Below are 20,383 nucleotides of genomic sequence, written 5' to 3'. Positions count from 1 at the left end.
CTCAAAAAGACTGTTATGAAAAGCATTCCCCAAAACACACAAACCCAAATTCTTCAGTCTCTGCACAATCAATTCCAACCATGCAATCGAATGAAGTACTGCAAACCTCTACATGAAAGTAATTTTAATCTTAAGCAAAGAACCTAACATGTTTGTACAAAGAAGTTTATTCTTTCATGTTGTACGCCAAAACACTCATCACTTCCTGCAAGCCCAACAGAACTCTTTAGTGCGTAACATGGCGAAGAGGAAAAAATGTGAGAGGCTGAAAATGACGATGAAATGTGCTTTTGGCATTTAAACTGGGGGTGGGGGAGCCAGTGGACTGGAAGCAGGTTAAAATGTCGTGTCGGCTAGCCAAGGACTGTACTAAACAAAAATACAAAATATAGCATGAAAATTGAAGTGCTCCTTTTTTTCTGTCTTGTGTCAGTTTTGACAACTTGAATTTGACACAGTCACCGAGTAAAGTAGCCCAATAGTCTCATATTTGATAGGGGCTGATCGGCATTTACAAGGTGCTGAACCCCCAACTGTTCCCCCCAAACTAAAGAAAATAATTGGACAAAGTGACTCTAACAAAGAGCATGTGTGGACAAGGAATCTTAAGTTTGAAAATAAATATTTTCTGTCGCTTGAAAGAAAAAAAAAAACGGAAAAGAAAAAAAAACCCAGCAACGTGTCTATGTGTGCATCCTTTGTCCAGTGAGCTCAGAGGCACTGAGAAGTATGGACAAAATTCTTGATGCAGGCGCAGTCCACAGAATCTTGGACCCCCTGACGAACATCCTGTGGAGCGGAATCCATTCTGCTCGCCGGTAGCTGGCTTGACAATGACATATTAACATCCACTGGGGCAAAAAGGTTCATAGAGGCGGAGGATCACTCATGACCATCTGTACCTCTTTCTCTCTCACTGTTCAATTTTATTTGTTTGTTCTCTAAGCCACATAGTTGTACTGGTTGGGATTCTCCTTGTCACGCTCCATATAGTCTCTGTCGATGAGAGACTCTATCCTCTTCTTTAGGTCAGCAGGCTGCATGGAGAAGCAGAGAGGAGGAACAGGATTTGAGCCACAGTTAATGTATGCGCAAATATGAAATGTATTACACAACCTAAGTACACTGCAGTGGAAGAGCTTGAGGGACTCGTGTAAATGTGTTTACCATTGTCGCTGTAGTGGTGGTCCTAATGTGAAATACCCACTGCCAAATAGACTCTATACTGTTTCGTGTGTCAGTCCAAATGAGTTCTGTTAAGTGGGATGGCAAGTGGTGTTTATTTCTGATTGTTGTTTATTGATGATGTAACCAAAACATGTCCAGGGCTGGCACATATGTCAAGTAAGTTTGATGGAAATCTGGACGAAAACAGGCCATTTCACCATTGAGGCCACGATGGAAGGATTCAAACATCTGTTTGTATCATTTTGTTTGCGAAATGTCTTGTCCTTCATGTCGTTTGAGTCATTACATTAGTTTCCTTACAACTAACAGTCGGGGGTCGGCTATCATTTGTCATAGTCATTGTTATATTTGATATACAGTAAGTTGAGAGAATGCTGTTGATACAAATGATGGATACGTGTGTGAAACGATACCACTCCAACAAAAACTCCCCTGGGATTGAAAGCACATCCAGGAAAGGTCTGAAGAGCCTCTCGCCACGCAACGCAGTACAGATTTCTTTCAAATGGGTACGCCATATCTTGGGGTTTCTTATAGAAAACATGCTAGGGATCAGGTTAGCTTCACCGTGTCAGTTGCTATGGTAAGTGACTCGAAGTTTCATTTACCTCTCTTCTTGGAACGAGAAACACGAAGATTCCCTGATTTCAACCTTAACATACGTATTTTACCTGCTTTCTGGAATACCCCCCTGCTCAATGAGTCTGTCATTGATCAATTTCATAGGCATCAACATTTTTGCCAGTACTGATTTCCCCCAGAGGACTAACAGTGCACTCAGTGCTTTCCATTTTTGTTACATTTCTATATATTTTCACTTGGAAACACAACTCAAAAGTTGCCAAAACCCACATACAAGTCATTAGGAACTTCCTACCTTTGGATTACCCTGTCCAAAACTATTACAGGAACCGAAAGAATCAAGACCATAGTTAATGTTTTTCCCCCTCACACATTGATGTTGCCAAATCTTGGTGTGCTCAAGAAATTGCCGGGCATTTTTAAGTTAAACCTGTCAGACAATCAGAGAAAGGGGTTCCCCAAGTAGAAGTGAAATTTACTCATAGTCTAAAGTGCATGCCTTGTTGCTTACAAATTTGGATTACGTTGCGCTGTTGTAATGGAACTCAATTATAAAGCAAGATCCCTCTGTGTTGGATCTCAATTGATTGTATCGATGCACCTAAATAAGATGGATTGGCTGTAAATAAAGCACGGTGCAAAAGTGGACGGACTGACTGACTGGAGGAATAACAAAAACTGGAATGTTCAGTATTGACCAACAGCAAGCTACTGATAACTGAACAATCAGTGAAATCATTTTGTGCATACGAACCACAAAAGCACTACTGTTTGCTTTGCAGCATTCTTCCTCAAAGCTAAAAGGCTTCATCACCTTGACGGGGAACTTGAGCTGGTTGTACACCTCTGACATGAGAAGGTTATGGCTCAGAGTTTTTCTCATCTTCATGATGCGCACGATGGCGGCATCAATCTGATACTGTCGATCCTGGAAGACCCTCTCCGTGGTGCTGGCCTGCTCCTCCACCTGAAGCAACACAAAAATTTGCAAGTTCACTCTTGACATGCCCGGTGAGGACACTGTGAGCGTGAGACCCAAAAGCTGTACCGTCTCTTTCATCTGGATCTGATTTATTTTGATGCGGAAAAGCCTGTGTTTGAATTCATCATTGCAGGAGAACTTATCCCCATCTTCCACATCTTTGCTTTTTGGGATTTTGGTGAGGACACGCGCTTTGCCACATGCCAGTGACTGCAGAGTGCGACGCAGCTCACCGTCTTCTGTAGACCACATGACACCTGGGATCAGTTGTGCTCAATGACAGCGACGTGGCAATGGGAGGTTGGCTATACCAAGCGTACCTATTCCTGTCGCCAGTTTAATCTCCTCCAGGGTGAATTCCTCCCCTTCATTGAACATCAGCAGCACTAGAGTTTGGAAAAGTGACACCTGCAGCTCCTTCTTGCCCTGGTGTGAGAAACACATTACAGTTGATACAACCACACGAGGAAGTTCATCAGACTAGCGGAGAATTTGGTCTTTTCTATTGCACTAGTCCCACAGCAAAAAGTTCTTGCTCCGCCCTCAGTGGTCACTTTTGACATTTTTTGGGAGCGATGGACTAACAATGGAACGGCTTTGCAGAACCTCCTCTGAGGTGCCTCTAAAACGCAGGCCAAGCAGAGCTATGATGTCACTGTTACATGAATGACTGACAGATGTTGGTGTTTTTAAAACGATGTGGCAAGAAACTCCTCTGCATATTCCCATTTCCTTGTTTAAGCACACAAGACAGACATCTGCCCATTTGATGGGATGAAATTGTGACGTTTGTTTTTGGTTTGAAAGGAATTACCCGAACTCGAATCATACGTCGCATTGTGGCCAAAGCTAAAATCCTGGTCAGTTCTTGTGACTTTTTGTGTTTCAAATAGTAAATCCTTGCTGTGGCGGCTAGCTAAACTCAACTAATGAGCTAACTTGTTACACAGTCGCATCCACTCTATTTCATTATGTCGTAGTAATGCAGCAAAAGTATTTACGACCCCCTCAAAAAAAAATAGAAGATGAATGGACTTTGGCAGGGGTTGAAGTTGAGGGAAGAAAGGCAGTGGCTTATTGTTGTTCGATCTTTGTGGTACTCTAAAAAGTAAGTACCCACCTCTTTAAATTCAGCTTTTAAGACACAGTGGCCAAGCGTCGACTGCCACTGCAGTTTTCTGCCGCTGTGTTTGCCCAGGTAGAAGGTCTTGAAGATTTCTTGCAGGCGCACCATCTGGACGCAGATAATAGCAGCATTTCAGGACAACGCATTTATTACATACGCGCCAAGTTATGTAACAGCTATTATATAAATATTTGCTAACCTCCGCAGGAAGATGCACTTCCATGGGGATGTAAGTGGGCCAGTAGCCCATCGTGAGGATGTTCACAGTCAGTTCGATGTTACCGGGGATGTTTTGGCACTGCATATACTGAAAGACATACGACATGGCAGGAGATGAACATGCTTTGGTCAAGTATTCTTCTTGCGGGTGGTTGGGAGGAAGCTGAGGACACATCTTCTGGCTGTTTGCTCTGGGGCAATCCAGCTTTTCCCACTTCATAAAAAACATGCAAGCTAGGTTCATTGAAAACTCTAACTCTGTTGTGAATGTATGTATCTACATATACGTGCCCTGCGATTGGCTGCTGACCAACCCAGTGTGTACCCCAGTCCTCGAACACAAAGTCAGCTGACATTGTGTCAAGTTCACCAGTGATCCTAATGAAGAGAAGTGCTACAGAAAATAGAGGGATGGCTGTCTAGCATCACTTTGGCTGTCAACTCCCTGCCAACAGCCGTTTTGCAGATTAGGCTGTGCTCACACTGCAGCTCAATTTTGATACATATGCGACATTTTCAAATTCAACCGGGGCCTCTTTTGTACGTCGATATGACGTAGTATTTGTGACACATCTGCAGTGTGCAACACTCATCTGAACCCATCTGACCTATTCGTTTCCTGTCACTTTTCTCTGAAAATGGGCACTGCAGCTAATTAGCTACAGGAAACAACGGATTTTTTGTGCATTCATACCTGTTTGAACTGCACCATAATGTCTTTCGAAAGCTCCATATCTTTGAACATCCCCTCTAGTTTGCTGGTGAATGCTGCCCCACACTCTAAAATGAAAACATACAGTCAATCAAATCATACAAACCTCCTCTTTTTTCAATACTTCATTTAACATTTGCTTTATTTTTATTTTTTTTTACCATGTTTTAATTTGGACAACATTGACTTCTCAGCATCCACAGAAGCACTTTTTCCGACAAGTAACCTCTTGGCCAGATCCTTCTTGTAAAAGGCCTCAAAAACATCTTTACCTAAAAGAGAGCAAAAGCAAAATATATACTCAGCCATGACCACAAAGGGGACACAACACCACTGTTATAAACCTTGTTAATTATTACCATAGATAAATCTAAATATAATCATTATCTTGTCCAACATCTTTTCCAATTCTTCATCTGTTGCCTCTTTGTTTCCAGCTCGCAGTTTAGAATCCACATGTTTGGCTGGAAATATAAATTACATTTAGACACTAGAAGAAGACATTTAAGACTTCAGTTATGCAGATTATCTCACCTATGAGCTCTGCGGGCTTATTTGGCCGCTTGTTGATGAATGTTTCGAAAGCCTCCTTCATGGCGTTCACAAACTTTTCATTTTTCATAAAGCACACATCGATGATATGGTCCACCTTGTCTTTGAAGTCTAGCAACTCTTGCACCATTGTTTTGTCTTTTTCAGGGTTAATCACAATTGTGCTCCCGAACGCCTGCAGAATGTGTTTGGAGCACATTGTGAGATTCAAACTTTCAAAACAAAGAAACTAGCGTCTCCCACTACATGTACCTTTATGTACTCTATCCAGTGTTGCAGGAGGACTTGAACGCCACTTCGCACTCTGCTGAAGAGCTGATAGAGGAGAGACAGATCCTGAATCCTATTTTCATCCAGCAGGTGTGTCAGCCCTGGAGCAAAAATTCACATTCAGTCAAAATGAAGGCTCCATCTAGTGTGGGTGGTGTGATGGAAAATGTCACAATAATTTTAAATAGTAGAGCTGGGAGATATGACCTTAAAATAAAATCAATTAATCACCCAACCCAATACAGGGTTTGGTGAGGCATTTATGTTTGGGACCCCCCTCTGTGCCAAATATCATGACCTTGGGTTGTCTAACCTCTTCAATGATAAACTGAATAAGCTCTTATTTTAAATTATTTGTTTCTGGTGTACTCTATTGGGGCATGTAATTGTTTTCCCATTCCAGCGACTGCTTACCTTTCTGCAGAGTTGCTGTGAGATGTTCGCCTAGCAGCTGCTTCTCCACTGTGGCAATAAGAGGTTTTCTACAATGCAAAGAAGCAATAATTAGACATATTTTTTATTTTTATTTATTTAATCAGAATGAACAGACAAAGTGAAGTGGAACGCTCACTGTGTGCTCTGGTCTAAATAGGTAATGACTCGGTCTGCCTCCTCTTCCAAGCGTTTGTTGACATGGTGCAAATACTCGGGTACCTGTAAGCATATGGTGGCAAGGCAGGCAGTGAGATTTACTGAATAGCTGTCAACAAGGCAGGGAACCATCTTTGTTGACGCGAGTCAAAATGACCATCACATAGGTTTGCTGCGATGTGATTTTATATGATTTTTTTTCAACAAATGAGGAAAGAAAATTAAAAATGACAATGATGTGGTTAAATCTAAAATAACAATTGAACCATTAACAAAATGATTAGTTTTAACAAAATTGTCTATTGATGTACTACAATAATCTTTTTGAAAACTGTGAATTTAAATGAGTATTCTATGAATGTTTAACACACCATATAAAGCAGGGGTGTTTATGAAGGAAATGCTTGCAATTTCTTTCAACTAACTAGAAAAGACAATTGATGATGATAATGCCAAGCTATGAGCTACGATGAATCTCATATTATAAATAATCACTACAACTTTTAATAGAATACTCTTGTGGTCTACTAGAGCGATTTTCTGTGGTAAAAGACTGAATGAAGTATTTTGAAGAGTATTCCTTCATATTTTGTTGCATTTTCTCTTGACATAATTTGAAATGTACTGGTAACGTGTATTACTATTCAACAATAATTTTGATATAAGGTAATCCTGCCCCAGTAGAAGCCCCCCCCCTCAGCCCATTTGCACCACGGTAAATAAATATCCTGGCCACAAATTTTAAAAAGAAAGACAGTTTAGTGTCATATTTGAATAGTTCTTCATACTGACGACAATATAATCGCATAGCTCACCTCTCGCTCCTGCATCAGTCTCTGGCCTTCTGCAGCATACAGGCGATTTGTCTCCTCCAGAAAACGCTGCTCAAAGGAGTCTTGATAAATCTGTTGGAATTAGAGCATTTTCAATTAAGTCATCCGTCAACAGGTGGAAAGAGGGGAGCCATCAGTATAATATTGCTATACAGTTGACTTACCTGCAAGTCCGAGAGCATGCTCAATAGGCTTCTCAGCAGACTGCGGTCTATCGCCTCGCCGTTACGCTCCCTTTCGATGAGGAGCAGAATGCCATCGATAGTTTTACTCTGGACCTTCAGGTCGCTGATAATGTAGAACCTAAAGAGCTCCAGACCCATGTCCCTGCGCAAGATGAGCAGGCTTATGAGCAAGAAATTCATTGGAGGTTTATAGAAAAGAATAGGTTGGAGATAACTCACCAAATTGATGGCAGCATAGAGTTTTGTAAAACATAGGTACGGTCCAAAAATAAAAATATACCCCTGATCATTATCTGTGGAGAAAAGAAAATTCAGATTAAAATACATTAAGCAATTTTGCATCCCGCCATTCCAAAAAATAAACCAAATCCTTTTATATACACACTCATTAAAAAAAACAAATAAAACTTCTAGAAATTAAGGTATCACATTATTTTTGTCGCCTAAAATTTACGATAAGGTATTAGTATTGGTACTTGGTGCAACACAACACTAGTGATATTTCTGATAGGAAAACAGTTGTGTTCTACCTACTGCAATTGAATTCAATGTTATGACAATACCCATGAAAGCAAGTACAAAACACCCAAAAGCATTAAAACCTACCATTTGTCTGCAGTGATCCTGCCAGCACTTGTCTATTTTCTTCAGGAAGAGGACACTGTCCAGGGCACCCGTGAGAACGATGTTAAGGCAAACGTATATTTATGACGGAATTTAACAGACCTGCCTCACGGAAAATATAATAATAAAAAAAGGATATTCTCTGAATTGATCAATCTGGGCCTTGATGTGATCTTCACACACGGCCCTCAGCTGTTTGTAAAGCTTGGCAGAGATTTTGTGGGAGCACAGATTCTCAACAGCCTGCAGAAAGGTTAAGAGGAGCATGTGAAGTTTAGGCAGAGGGAAAAGATGAGAAAGCGATGCGTGGTAAGGTAGGACACGCTACCTGGTACAGCTCCTCCAGGTTGTACTTGATGGATGTGCTGTTCTGAATGGCCTCCACTGCCTCCTTCAGCTTCTGCCATGTTTCCTGTGTGTAGTTCTCTGGCAACTTGGGCTTTTCTGGGTGCAGAACAACACAGGATTGTAATGCCAACATTTTCTGAACCGCTTATCCTCAAGATGGTCGCAGGTCCAATGAGACATATATTACCAAATTTGACACTAAACTAACTGTGTACAAACAACTAGTATTGTTTGACCATGTGTGATGTCACACCCGTTTAACTTGGTGCTTGTATGTGATTTAGGCTAATACTGATGTGCCTCAGGTGTAGGTGGCTTGTTGAGCTGAATAATTTAAAGACTGAATAGTCATTTAGACCTGTGGGATATAACAGTATATGTTGTAGTGCGAAATAAAAACGTCTTCCGTATGACGTAACCCACTATTGACTATATTATTTTGATTTGTGGGGTATTGGGTTAGCTCGCCTGATACATTCATGTAGTGTCCAAAACGTGAACTTGTGTGCCACCTTTCAATTACGTCACCTTCGTGTCTCACTCTCCAGGCATGACTACCGTATTTTCCACGCTATAGGGAGCACTTAAAAGCTTATAATTTACTCCAAAAAAAAACACAGTGCGCCTTATAATGCAGAGCGCCTTATGTATGGATCAATTGATGAATTTGTTGATTCCATACTAGTTGTACACAGCGCTCTGCCAAAATGTTTCAGTGCGTTTCAGTACGACTAGTAAATTACAAGGTCGCATCGCTTTCAGCATTACAGCAACCGTGGTCAAGGGCGTCACCAAAGTAAGCTACTACTGGTCGATCGCATGACATTTACAAAAAAAAATCCTATAGCCTAGAATCCATCCCATCGCTTCATTGACATCCAGGTAAGGAATTTATAAAAAAAAAAAGATTGTCACTGAGTGGGGAAATTCAAAATTCCTTTGTGACAAGCGAGTAAAAGGCAAACGTCGGCCGACCGTGTGGTGAACATTTGCAACCTTGAAGGAACCTGACGAGAATACAACATTTGCAATTATTCGCTGCTAAATGGGATTGCGGCTTAATTCTTCAATGCGCCTCACCCAGAGGTAGGCGCTGGTATCACTATAACCAATTATCACAACAACATACTCTCCTCGTCCGGAGCGCAAGTTCAAAACATGACAGGTTTTGAAACATTCGTGTAACAAGTTCCAAAGCTGTGCAAGACACTTTTTAAATGGTGTGGGAAATTATGATTGCTGACTTCAAACAATCCGATCCATGCAACGAAAGCCACTGTAAAACAAATGGCTCCCTCCTACTTCCAGTGTCTTATGGAACGTCACACATATATTTGCTTCCATAACAGAGCCTTGGGGAATAAGGTGGATAAAGGTTAATGTAATTGCAGAACTGCTCTTACACAGCTGTAGTGTCTTTATTTCATCTGCAAATGCTGGCAATGATAGGGGAGCATCGCTGGGTGGAAGTTCGAGTATTCAGACAGGGACACGGTGTTGATGCTTTATGATCATCTCTTGTTTTGTCGCCATCTTGTGGCATATGTAAGTATTTTTAAAATCCTTTCCAAGAAGGCGTTAGTCTTGATCCCTATTTTTGTTTTATTTTTGCGCAAATGGTGTGCAGGGTGGCATTATAATTTCTGTTATTTAGGAGTACCTTTGAAATTCTTGATGACTAGCTTCTTGGCGGCGCCGGGCTTGCTGTTGGAGAAGGTCCCGGAGCTCGCCACGCTCTTGGTCAGTCCGTTGGCATGGTGGCCCCCCACGCCGGCGGCCAGGAGCACAGCTTTGCTTTTGTTGTTGGAGCACGAAGCAGCAGCAGCCTCCTCGGCCATTTTCACATCCAGCCCAATGAAGTCCACGGAGTCCTCGAAGCGCAACTTCTTCTGGATGTGCACCGGCGACGAGGAGGAGGACGAGGAGGAAGTGAGGGTCTTGGGAGGCGAAGGGGAGATGGTGTCGCTGGTCTCTTCCCTCTCGGAGCCGTTTATTTTCCTCTTCTTCGAAGATATAATGTTGCCACTGTCGTTTTTGACATTAGTAGCCTCTGCTCTTGCCTCTTGGGTTGGCGGTGGTGGGGGGTTAGGGGAAGATAAACCTGTTGGAAACATGAAAGAACGGGGAATACTAAATCTTAGCAGCCAGTCTTGTGATCAGAAACTTCCCAAAGCAAGCGAGAAGGACGAGCTCAACGTTGACGGCCGTATCTAGAGCTCCACACGAATCCGTCCTCAGCTTGCTTTCCTTATCCCGCGGAGGAGAAAGATAGGAGAGTATAAATTGTCCCGGTACAAGATCCACTAGCAGCTAGCCTGCTCTCTTTCTTGTTATTGCTGCTGGCATCCGAAAGAAAGATGGTGGCCTATTGCTTCCTCTTCTCGTCTTGAAACGCGTTGTCGAGTCCTCCGACGAACAACACCTGACAAAAGGAGCCCGTCAAAAAGAACACCTATGAAAGGACTAAAGGTGGGAGACGAGTGGTTTCACGCAGGAGTAAAGAAGCCACTGGTAACAATGAGAAAAACGGCTAAGAAAAACTACTCAGTGACCCGACCGGAAGTACTTTGTACAAAAGTACTTTTTGCACCAACGTGTTCCACCCCCTGTTGGGTGTTTTACCCACAAGGTGGCGCCATTTGACACTTAAATAGGCCACTGTTTACGATGGAGTTCTCTTAACTTATCCATCGACCCACTACAAGCGCTTATCGTCACAAGGGTCGCAACTCAACGTTTTTAAGTTGATTTGATGGATGGATGGATGGATGGATGGATGGATGGATGGATGGATGGATGGTAGAAACCAGGAATAACAGTCCAAAGGTAAACGATTGTTTATTTTTTTTAATATACTTTTTGCCAAATGTTCTGTACTGGAGTTGACACGCAAGTGAAGGTCCTAAAAATTGGTTGAGAAATTTGCAAGTTACGACCTTTTGACAGTGTTCATTCATTTCCTTTCATGGGAAATTCGCCCCTGCTAACATGGCCGTCATAAAGGCATGGTATGGTGGTGACCCGAGCTGCTCCACCGCGTTGGTTTATGTGGGGGAACTGTCGTAAAAATAACGCAAGTCGTTGCACTGCTTTTCGGTCGTCGCAAAAATAAGCGTGCAAGTTGCTTAAACTTGACATTATTTTTTAATAATAGTGTTCCCTACTTGCGTTTCAAATACCATATCTGTTTCAGTGAGTGGAAAACAAGACTTTGACCCACTCAGGGAACGCAAGGAAAGACGACCAACAACGATGTTCAAAAAGTACGTGCCTATTTTGATAAGAGGGCTAACGCTAGCAGACCTAGCAAACTAGGCTTGGGTGGCAGGTGTTTTCTTGTCGTTTTTCATAGCCGTTCCTTACATATTACATTTATTAAAAAAATAAATATATATATATTTGGACGACGCTACAAAGGTCTTGTAAGCTAAGGGATATTGTTTGCCGTTGTCCACGATTGCTGGATTGTCTTGTGCTCGTTTCGAACAAAAACTCTTGTGATCCCCGCTTCAGATTTGACGAGAAGGAGAATGTGTCAAACTGTATACAGTTAAAAACATCCGTCATCAAAGGGATAAAGAACCAGCTAGTGGATCAGTTTCCTGACATCGAGATATGGCTCAATCACATCATGCCAAAGAAGGACCCTGTCAAAATAGTGCGATGGTACGATTTTTCTCATTTACATCCTTTGGATTTCTGAGTACTGAATCTGTCAACTCATCTCTGTTATTCACCTTTCAGTCATGAACATATTGAAATCTTGACCGTGAACGGAGAGTTGCTCTTCTTCAGACAGCGAGAAGGCCCCTTTTATCCCACCCTGAGACTGTTGCATAAATGTAAGACGTTTAGATTCCATAATATTTGTAAAAAGAAAAGAAAAACACCCCTAAGCACAGATGGAAAGTTTTGGTTCTTTTGAAACCGTGACTTTTTAAAACCATGCTAACAAGATAACCAAAAGTGGTTGACCACATCCTTTATCCACACAAGTAATTCCTTCTGGCCAGGCAACATTCAAGCCTATAAAAATAATAAATGTTAAAGGGAATGTCTTCCACACAAGTCCTGTAGAAATACATTTGTGGGGGAAAAACACGTTTTCAATAATGTCATTGTTACTTGCATTTTCTGAAAGCACTGGAGAAAAGCATGATTGTTTTGATGGGGAAAAAAAACATTTTATTGTTAAGGACACATTTTCCAGTCCTAGATGATGTATTAAATTCATTTCTGGTAACAAGCCTTCTTATCTCCTCACAGATCCCTTTATTCTTCCTCACCAGCAAGTAGACAAAGGTGCCATCAAATATGTCCTAAGTGGCGCCAACATCATGTGTCCTGGACTGACGTCACCGGGCGCCAAACTCTACCCGGCTGAATCAGACACAGTAGTTGTATCCTTATCTATTTTAGGTTTGCATGGGGTTCGCCACCTTACATAAATACTTTGCCATATCTGCTCATGCAGTGGGTGGGAGCATTTATTTACTCAACTGTAAGAGGTGTGTATTAGGGCAGGAAGTCTCTATTTGTACATAGTGTTGTCAACTTGTCACAATATCTAAATTAGGACTTTGCTTATATGCCTGCGTTACATACTTTGGTATCAATACTGCAACAAAATTCCAATCCATCAGTAAACAATCATGTTGTATAGCCTATATAGTGAGTAAATGCTGAACTAGACAAATATTTTAGACTCTGCTGTTAGATGCAAATGCCAATCAGAGCGTCGCCATCGTTTTGTCAGTGTTCTGCCAGTAGACACATCGTACACTGCTTGCCTTGCTGATCATTTCTGCTTTTCATCTGACAAACTGCGCACAAGTACCTGTACTGAGAATATGTAATATTGTTTCGTTATTGTCAGTGACTTCAATTTTAACTTAACTTAAATTATAACAATGTTTATTCCAAAGAAGTGCAACTAGGTCTCCTCTCCTAAAATAAGACCAAACATTGAAAACAAAATTTACCTTCAAAGTGACTTTTTTTGCAGCGCATGTTGTCCTTAACAAGAATTTGTAGGCCATTATGGCAGAAGGCAAACAACACGCACTGTGCGTTGGCGTCATGAAGTTGTCTGCAGAGAGCATGTAAGCATCAAAGTGCATTCATCAAAGCTGTAGACAGTCATGACACTGATGACAACTATCATTTGTCTTTTCTAACAGAGAAAAAGTCAACAAGGGCATTGGCATCGAGAATGTTCACTATCTGAACGACGGACTGTGGCACATGAAAACGTATAAATAATTCACCACTCAAGCTTCCTGCCAAAATGAATACTTAGCAGCTGTTTCCACCGACTTAAGGCTTTGAACCAGTTCATCATTGTGCACCAATTAAAAGAAATCTCTCCATTTGAACTCGTCTCTTCTCACTGCATCTGTTAGATGTGAAACAGGATGTTTGCACAATGACTGAGACGTCATCCAAATCATCCGACCCTTATGGTTTGCCAGCTCTACTCTAAAATGCATAAACATCTTATTTCAAAGACCCTGTCAAGTGAATTCAAAGCTTTATTTCTAAATTATATGTTTGAACTCAAGATTAATTGGTAAAAACAAGCCAAGACGAGTGAACTATGTACTGTAGTACTAAATTCTGGAGGTACGGTTTTAGCATTTTCGACCATTACAGTTGTCCTGTATTATTTTATGTGACCAAAAGTGGGCCCAGTAACAATATACTTTGGCCTTGGCATGAGACAACCTCCCTCACTATATAAGAACTTGATCGCCTTTTGGATCAGCAGTTCAACGATGCAATTGCAACATGCAGTTAGCTATGCCTGCGCCACAAAAAATTTCCCATTGGCTTGTTTGTGAAAATTGCCACTTTAGGGCACGCGCAACTTGACCACCTGAGTGCGGACCGCACGTTCAAGATGATCTTGTTGCTGCACGGAGGAGCCCAGTGACGACCCGGTGGGACAATGTCTGGCCACAGGAGGCCGGCCGTATGTGTACGGTAGGCATAAGAAAGATATATGATCCAGATTTGATAAAATAGTTGAGTGAAATGGAGATTTAGCTGACACACGTAACTCAGGAGAACATTTCAAAGACCTTTTATCGTTCAAATTTGGCAATGTTAACACTGTTCTGATGTCAAATTGACCTCACTTATTTGAACTTAAAGCTTAATTTGAGCAAAAGCCGTAAAATACAAAACACAAGCACTTCAGAGATGGAGAATTGGCCACAATGATTACAATGCAGCCACTGAAGATTGTTAATGGTTTTGAATGTAATTTTCTTAATCATTGACAGGACATGGAACCCACTTCCATGTTATTTTATTCACATTTCTTGTCAGTGTCAAGTGCAGGTTATTCATATATTGTACAATCATTTGATTTGCACACTGCCAAATTCACTCTGTAATTGGTACAGTGAATCTTCAAGCTTTTAACAATTACATCTTTTTTCATAAAACCCCATTAACATAAAAAAAAAAAAGATTTTTTTTTAACTGGTTTTTTTTCAAAATTGCATGGCAGGTTGGATTAAGTGCATTAGGTTCCTCAGTCATGCAAGTGATTTTTTTTTTTACAGCGTACCCTTCCCTTACATTGTAAATCTAGAGCAGACTTTAAAATCGGTTTCGTATCTCAAGTTGTTGTGTCTGTGTAATGCAGCTAAAGGACCGCACAAAGACAATCTGATTAAAAAAAAAAAAACGTTATTCAACGATATGACATTTCCAGGTCAACCGTGTCACATTAACAGTTCCCAGCTTTGCTTTCAACGACAGTCAGTGACCACTGCCCATTTTTATCTACGCCACAGGATGCAAAAGGTACAAAACTGGCAAAAACAAGATGTCAACCAGTGAAGATCCAGTTGAAAGTCATCTTCCCACTCAAGCGGCTGGTATAAAAAAAGCCAGGTGCACCCAGTGGGTGTTAGTCATTGTCCGAACCTTCTGGCGGATCAAACATGAGCAAGTCGTGGAAATCATGGCCATATGGACGAAGCCGGTAGACGCCATACATCATCACCTGCATCTCGTTTGGGGTCATGCCGTTGTATGTTACAGCCAAGTCGGGGCAGCAGCTTTCCACCACGTTTTGGGGGTTGTTCTTCATGCTGTCCTTTATCAGTGCATCCACACTCTTACCGTTGAACAGGCCCATGCCTTGGGCATCCTCGCCGTGTTCGGCAAACACGCCCATGTATTTGAGGCAGACGGCCAGCTGCTTGTCTTCGCTCAGCTTCCACAGCCGGTTCACCTGGATGGGACACTTGTCGCTGTCGTCCAGCGCGCGTACAAACCTTTTCAGAGCCTCATAGCTGAGTACGATGCCGCTCTCATACGCGACGTACTCCAATTCCCCGGACCTCATGGCGTTACCCATGTAGAAGGGCTCGCTGGGGTCCTTGGTGAGCAGCAGGTACTTGAGGTTCTCGATGATGGCGAAGGTTGTGGGCTGCGCCACAAAGAACCAGCGCAGGTTCCCGGCGTTCTCGTAAGCATGCTTCATAGCTTTACAGAACCTCGCCCAACCATCTGTTTCGTGCAGGTCGACCGCCTCGAGGGCCTTGGATGACTCAGAGGTGTAAAAGACGGCTTTGTCACAGTGTTTGCTCCAGGTGCCCACGGCAGCGGCCCAATAGACCAGAATCTTCGGCTGGACCATGATGACACAATAGACACGGACTTGATCTTTCAACTCCTGCATCTGGGACTCAGAGAGTTGCTTCAGTTTATCGTTACTCTGCGCCTGGACGTGATGGTGGTGATGGTACTCCGAGACAGGCTCGGAACTTGGGCTGAAATCACCCAAGAGCGAGAGCAACAGGTAGAAGACGCCTCCTAGAGCCACCCCTTTGACAAATGAGCCTCCTTCGGACCACATCTCGAAAGGACTGCGGAAGAAGAACAAGAAGACTGAGTGGGTAGTTTCACACGTTTAATTATAAGACATGTATCAAACTCTGGTCTTCGAGGGTCGCGATCCTGCAGATTTCCCTTCTCTATCACCAAATAAAACATGCTACCTTGCTGTAATGGGTGGAGCTCACTGAAAGCTTGGTGTATAGTAATCCCCCTGCATAATTGTGGTTCACGATTAGTGAATTTGCCCGTTTATTTTTCTTTCACCAGCTAGTCACTGGAAAAACTGATACAGTAAACTCCCACTATAAACCAGTGATTGAATGTATGTCATAAGTTCCTTAGTTCTTATTGACAAATTTTAACCAGTTGTAGTTCGTTTATTCCAACTCTCTCCAGTTTCACGTGTCATATTGGGAGAGAGAAAAAAGGTGGGGGGTTTTCATGTCCCTAGTGTAAAAGGGGATTTGTCACGTCGTCCTCTTAGCGTGGACAAATTAGATAAAGCAGCTTTAAATATCTTAAGGTGCTACACAACGACTGTTACAAAACGCATTTAAGTATTGACGTAGATTTTCACAGCTCAGTCAGGGTCGGATATTTACTATAAACGTTTAAATGAGCCATTGTTGTTTGTTTGAAAATATAAATGCACAATTTAGAAACGCCAAATCCCCGTAGCCCAGAAGCTAACAGTTAGCAGACTGTCAACGTAAACAACTTACGATGCCTTACTATACGTCCAGCAAAAGCGACAACACGGCTACACCTGACGTTTCTCAGACTGGTCTATCAAGTCTGACCTCTCCAGATTGCCGAGACTGGCAACAATGGCCAGGAATGTTGCAGCCACTTGTAGATTTAATATGTGCGCCTCCCCATTTTACTCACTTCCGCCTCTCGGGTCACGTGTGATTGCTGAAGGTCTGGCTTGACACGTGATTTATGATGTCATAGCGCACGCACGTCATTCAAATCTATAACTTTATCCAACATATTAAAAAATATATTGATAGGTGTGTGAAAATAAAATCACGATTTTTTCCAAAAATTCAACACCCTTCAATACCGAAGTCACTATTTATTTCCAGTGGCACATTCAACATTACACATTCACATTTTCCAATTTGAAATTCAAAACATTTTGATCATCCAATCAACATTCTGAAAAATCAAAATTTTTTCCACATTTTTCACAGTATATTCCTGAATTAAGGCATTTTACAAATTCATATTTTGTGTATATATATGTATTAGAGGGAATATAGATCCATAAAACAAACAAACAAACAAACAAACAAACAAACAAACAAACAAACAAACAAACAAAAAACGAGCTATACTCACAAGAAGAAAACAAAAAAGGAGCATGTCAATTATAAATAATATATATATATAAAACCACACACACAAATCCCAAACCGGATTCAAAACCCTAACTTTATTTTCATTTCAAACCTTTTTTTCAACCTTAACCCTGGTTTGAAACCCTGATGTAAAATCCTACTGTAACAACAAATCCTAGCTGGCCTGATTGAAATCCTAGCCCTGCCTTAATTGACTTATTTGCTGAAGTAGACAATTGTTGGTTGGGTCATTTAACAGAAAATGACGTCTGATCTTGCGATGACGTCAGTTTGGCAGCGGTGTGGCTCAAAAACATCAGACTTGAGTGAGCGATGATGCTTTTGAGGACACTAGATGTGGACTTGGGGCACATAAAGCATGGCGGGTTTGCCAGACAGCCATGCGTTATTAGTGAGGAAGGGCAAACATTTGTTAGGCTCCCCTGAACAAGCACAGATAGTCCGCAGCTGACTTGACAGGCTTCCCCTAAATGGTGTCTATGACGCCAAAATCCATTAAGGTGCAATGCTGGCTCTGATGATAATGTATTGATCACTTGTGATGGATGTCTGGCGTGCGGATATATAAGTGAAGTTCTTTGCCAAGCTGGTAGCAACTTGGCCAACTGCAGACAAAGTCACCATGCTGCTTCTAGCTGTACTTTACCTCCTTGTTACAAGATGGACACATGCACTACCTCTCTATCCTGACTCCAACCTGGACACACAGTCAAGTAAGATCAATTTCTCATTGTTGATTTTTTTTTTTTTTTTTGACCTGCTAAAATCTCGAAAAATCTTTATTTTCTTGTTGACCTCTCCATGTAAAAGCTACCTTTTGCCTTTATATGCTATAATAAGTGAATACATCACTATTAAAAAGGAGAAATTAGAAACTTATTCCCCTTTATTTTATCGAAAAAATAAAACTATTCTCTTTTTGACACTTTGAAACCTTTTATTTTGTCTGCTCACTTTTTGTCTTCATTTTTTTATTCGTTTTCAATTGAATGGTATTTAATTTTATTTTAGCTTGAAAAAACTATTGTGCACTCTTTGTTATAGCTTTTCCTTTTCAGTTTAAGGCTTTGGTATTTTATCTCTTTTACATCTTTTTCCACAAATCAATGCCATAAAAAGGCTTAAATATTTTTTTCTACAGTATTGGAAGTGGCTTGATGCAATTTTAATGGCTGAACAAGCATGCCACATTTTTGGTTTCCTGTATAAGATATGTGATATGAATTGTGTTTCTGTCTAATATGAATTGTATTTCTGCTCAGATTTTCTTCAGAAGCTTGTGTCAGACAATGCCTCTTACAATACAGAAGGGGAACAAATGGAGGTGAATAATCTGTATCCTTTATTGATGCAGCACAATGAGCAAAGACAATCCTGGAACAAAGGTAGTTGAATGTATACTGTATTCGTCTGCACCATTTTAATTGCATTTAATTGCAGACATCAGCAGTTGAGGCAATGAAACATTAATGTGTAATATCCTGTTTTTGGTTGAAGGCCCAGAGGATTCAACACTGCGGGATAACTATGCTGACATGGTAAATCTGTGTATATGTTAAATAAATAAAACTTTCCTCGCATGTGTCCATCATATTTGTATGTGTTCGTTCGTGAAGATTGAAGGTCTTAAGGCAGTGGTTTTGAAGCTGGCCGCAGCCGACAAGCTTCGCTCTCAAGCTTTTGCGAGGTCGGCGCAAGGCTTGCCCAAAACCAACAAAAGAGGTGAGCCAAAACTATTCCATTTTATTTAGGTGTAGTACTTTACCATATTTGGTAACTTGGATCAAAAGGAAGAATAGTGGTGTAGTGATAAACATATCTGTCTATACGATGTATGGGGTTTGCTGTTCCAACTCTTAACCTATCTCTTAGTTCATAAATATTACTACTAAATATAGTATTATATTACATTTTATATCATTGTTCGTATATTATTATTATTATGTTGTGAAAACCTGCTGTGCTAGAGAAAAAACATCTAGAAGTTTTCTTGCATCTTTGGTTAAAAGAAATTCCTAAAAAAATGTTGACCGGTGTAATTATAGTTAAATATTGTTGTATAAAAATTAATGGGGGACTGGAAATACGTGCTGTTGTTCGGTATGCACACTCAGGGTGGAGAAACCTTTTGTTTTCTTTCATAATTTTGATACAAACTGTTTTCCTCTCACCTCTGTTCACCCCTCCTCTTGGATAATTCTGCCATGATTTACTCACGACAGTCTAGATGGTTTTTTTGGCCACCCTCTTCCTTTCTTTCAGCCATCCATCCATTTTCTTCCGCTTATCTGAGGTCAAGTCACGAGGCAGCATCCTAAGATGGAAGGGAAAACTATTTTTCAAATATTTCACAACCATGACTGATGCAATGAATAACAATGAGCTGACTCAGCAATGCAGACGTTTATCTGCATGCAAATTGTCTTTTCTGACACGCTTCTTTCTGCAACAGTATTTCTTTTTAGCAGACAGTACCACAGAACAGCCTTAATTTCAATAAACTGTATACTTTTAGTTCAAAATCGGTCAAATACATCAGTATCATCACGGACAAAATTCTTAAGATAAGGACAATTCCGTAGTGATGATCAGGGCATTAAGTACCATTGTTTGGTAGTGTTTGTTCAAATACAAGCAACATTTCCTTGTTCCAATTGCCTTGACTAATTCTGTGTGTCTTTAACAGCATGTTTCTGGAAGTACTGCGTGACTAATTAAATAACAGCGATGACACCACCACAAGACACCTTCCACAAGTGAATGAAGAAAATCTATTTTTTAAAGTTATAACATTTTCTTTTCTGTGACTGAATAAAGTATTAGACAAGTGTTGTCTATATTAATTGTGATATCTCTACTAAAGCTGCAGCTATCAGTTTATTCATTTATATTTATTTGTTAGAATCGGTCAATCACCCATCGATTATCCTATGGCTTAATTGAGCAATTGATT

At 41.0% G+C, this 20,383-nt stretch overlaps 4 protein-coding genes across 9 annotated transcripts; 2 read left to right on the top strand and 2 right to left on the bottom strand.

Moving 5' to 3' along the window:
• Nucleotides 1–149: 149 nt before the first annotated feature.
• Nucleotides 150–10,785, bottom strand: cul4b (cullin 4B). Its single transcript, XM_037262118.1, has 20 exons — nucleotides 9,873–10,785; nucleotides 8,193–8,308; nucleotides 8,004–8,107; nucleotides 7,847–7,916; nucleotides 7,460–7,533; nucleotides 7,220–7,382; nucleotides 7,038–7,127; nucleotides 6,203–6,285; nucleotides 6,046–6,113; nucleotides 5,614–5,732; nucleotides 5,344–5,536; nucleotides 5,169–5,273; nucleotides 4,971–5,081; nucleotides 4,792–4,877; nucleotides 4,078–4,185; nucleotides 3,873–3,986; nucleotides 3,073–3,178; nucleotides 2,819–2,991; nucleotides 2,585–2,737; nucleotides 150–1,037 (listed from the first exon to the last, which is right to left on the bottom strand). The coding sequence occupies exons 1-20, from the start codon at nucleotides 10,324–10,326 to the stop codon at nucleotides 942–944; spliced, it is 2,586 nt and encodes an 861-aa protein (XP_037118013.1). The 5' UTR covers nucleotides 10,327–10,785; the 3' UTR covers nucleotides 150–941.
• A 491-nt stretch (nucleotides 10,786–11,276) lies between these two features.
• mcts1 (MCTS1 re-initiation and release factor) lies at nucleotides 11,277–13,587 on the top strand. Its single transcript, XM_037261926.1, has 6 exons — nucleotides 11,277–11,475; nucleotides 11,726–11,878; nucleotides 11,957–12,054; nucleotides 12,479–12,612; nucleotides 13,247–13,314; nucleotides 13,393–13,587. Exons 1-6 carry the CDS (start codon nucleotides 11,465–11,467, stop codon nucleotides 13,472–13,474), a joined length of 546 nt encoding a protein of 181 aa, XP_037117821.1. The 5' UTR covers nucleotides 11,277–11,464; the 3' UTR covers nucleotides 13,475–13,587.
• Nucleotides 13,588–14,505: 918 nt separating this feature from the next.
• Nucleotides 14,506–16,988, bottom strand: c1galt1c1 (C1GALT1-specific chaperone 1). Of its 6 annotated transcripts, none has more exons than XM_037261919.1 (3): nucleotides 16,789–16,988; nucleotides 14,945–16,095; nucleotides 14,506–14,890 (listed from the first exon to the last, which is right to left on the bottom strand). In XM_037261919.1, the coding sequence occupies exon 2, from the start codon at nucleotides 16,083–16,085 to the stop codon at nucleotides 15,132–15,134; it is 954 nt and encodes a 317-aa protein (XP_037117814.1). In that variant the 5' UTR covers nucleotides 16,086–16,095; nucleotides 16,789–16,988; the 3' UTR covers nucleotides 14,506–14,890; nucleotides 14,945–15,131. The 6 variants fall into 6 exon arrangements, with proteins under 6 accessions (XP_037117814.1, XP_037117816.1, XP_037117817.1 ...); XM_037261921.1 differs by having other exon boundaries at nucleotides 16,804–16,988; XM_037261922.1 differs by having other exon boundaries at nucleotides 16,867–16,973.
• A 1,048-nt stretch (nucleotides 16,989–18,036) lies between these two features.
• Nucleotides 18,037–20,364, top strand: urp1 (urotensin-related peptide 1). The gene is made up of 5 exons (XM_037262150.1): nucleotides 18,037–18,143; nucleotides 18,693–18,815; nucleotides 18,928–18,968; nucleotides 19,047–19,152; nucleotides 20,117–20,364. Exons 1-5 carry the CDS (start codon nucleotides 18,053–18,055, stop codon nucleotides 20,146–20,148), a joined length of 393 nt encoding a protein of 130 aa, XP_037118045.1. The 5' UTR covers nucleotides 18,037–18,052; the 3' UTR covers nucleotides 20,149–20,364.
• The last annotated feature ends 19 nt before the right edge of the window (nucleotides 20,365–20,383 follow it).

Source organism: Syngnathus acus, chromosome 10 (genome assembly GCF_901709675.1).
Source record: "Syngnathus acus chromosome 10, fSynAcu1.2, whole genome shotgun sequence".
Lineage (NCBI taxonomy): Eukaryota > Metazoa > Chordata > Actinopteri > Syngnathiformes > Syngnathidae > Syngnathus > Syngnathus acus.
This window is presented reverse-complemented; position numbering and strand designations above follow the sequence as displayed.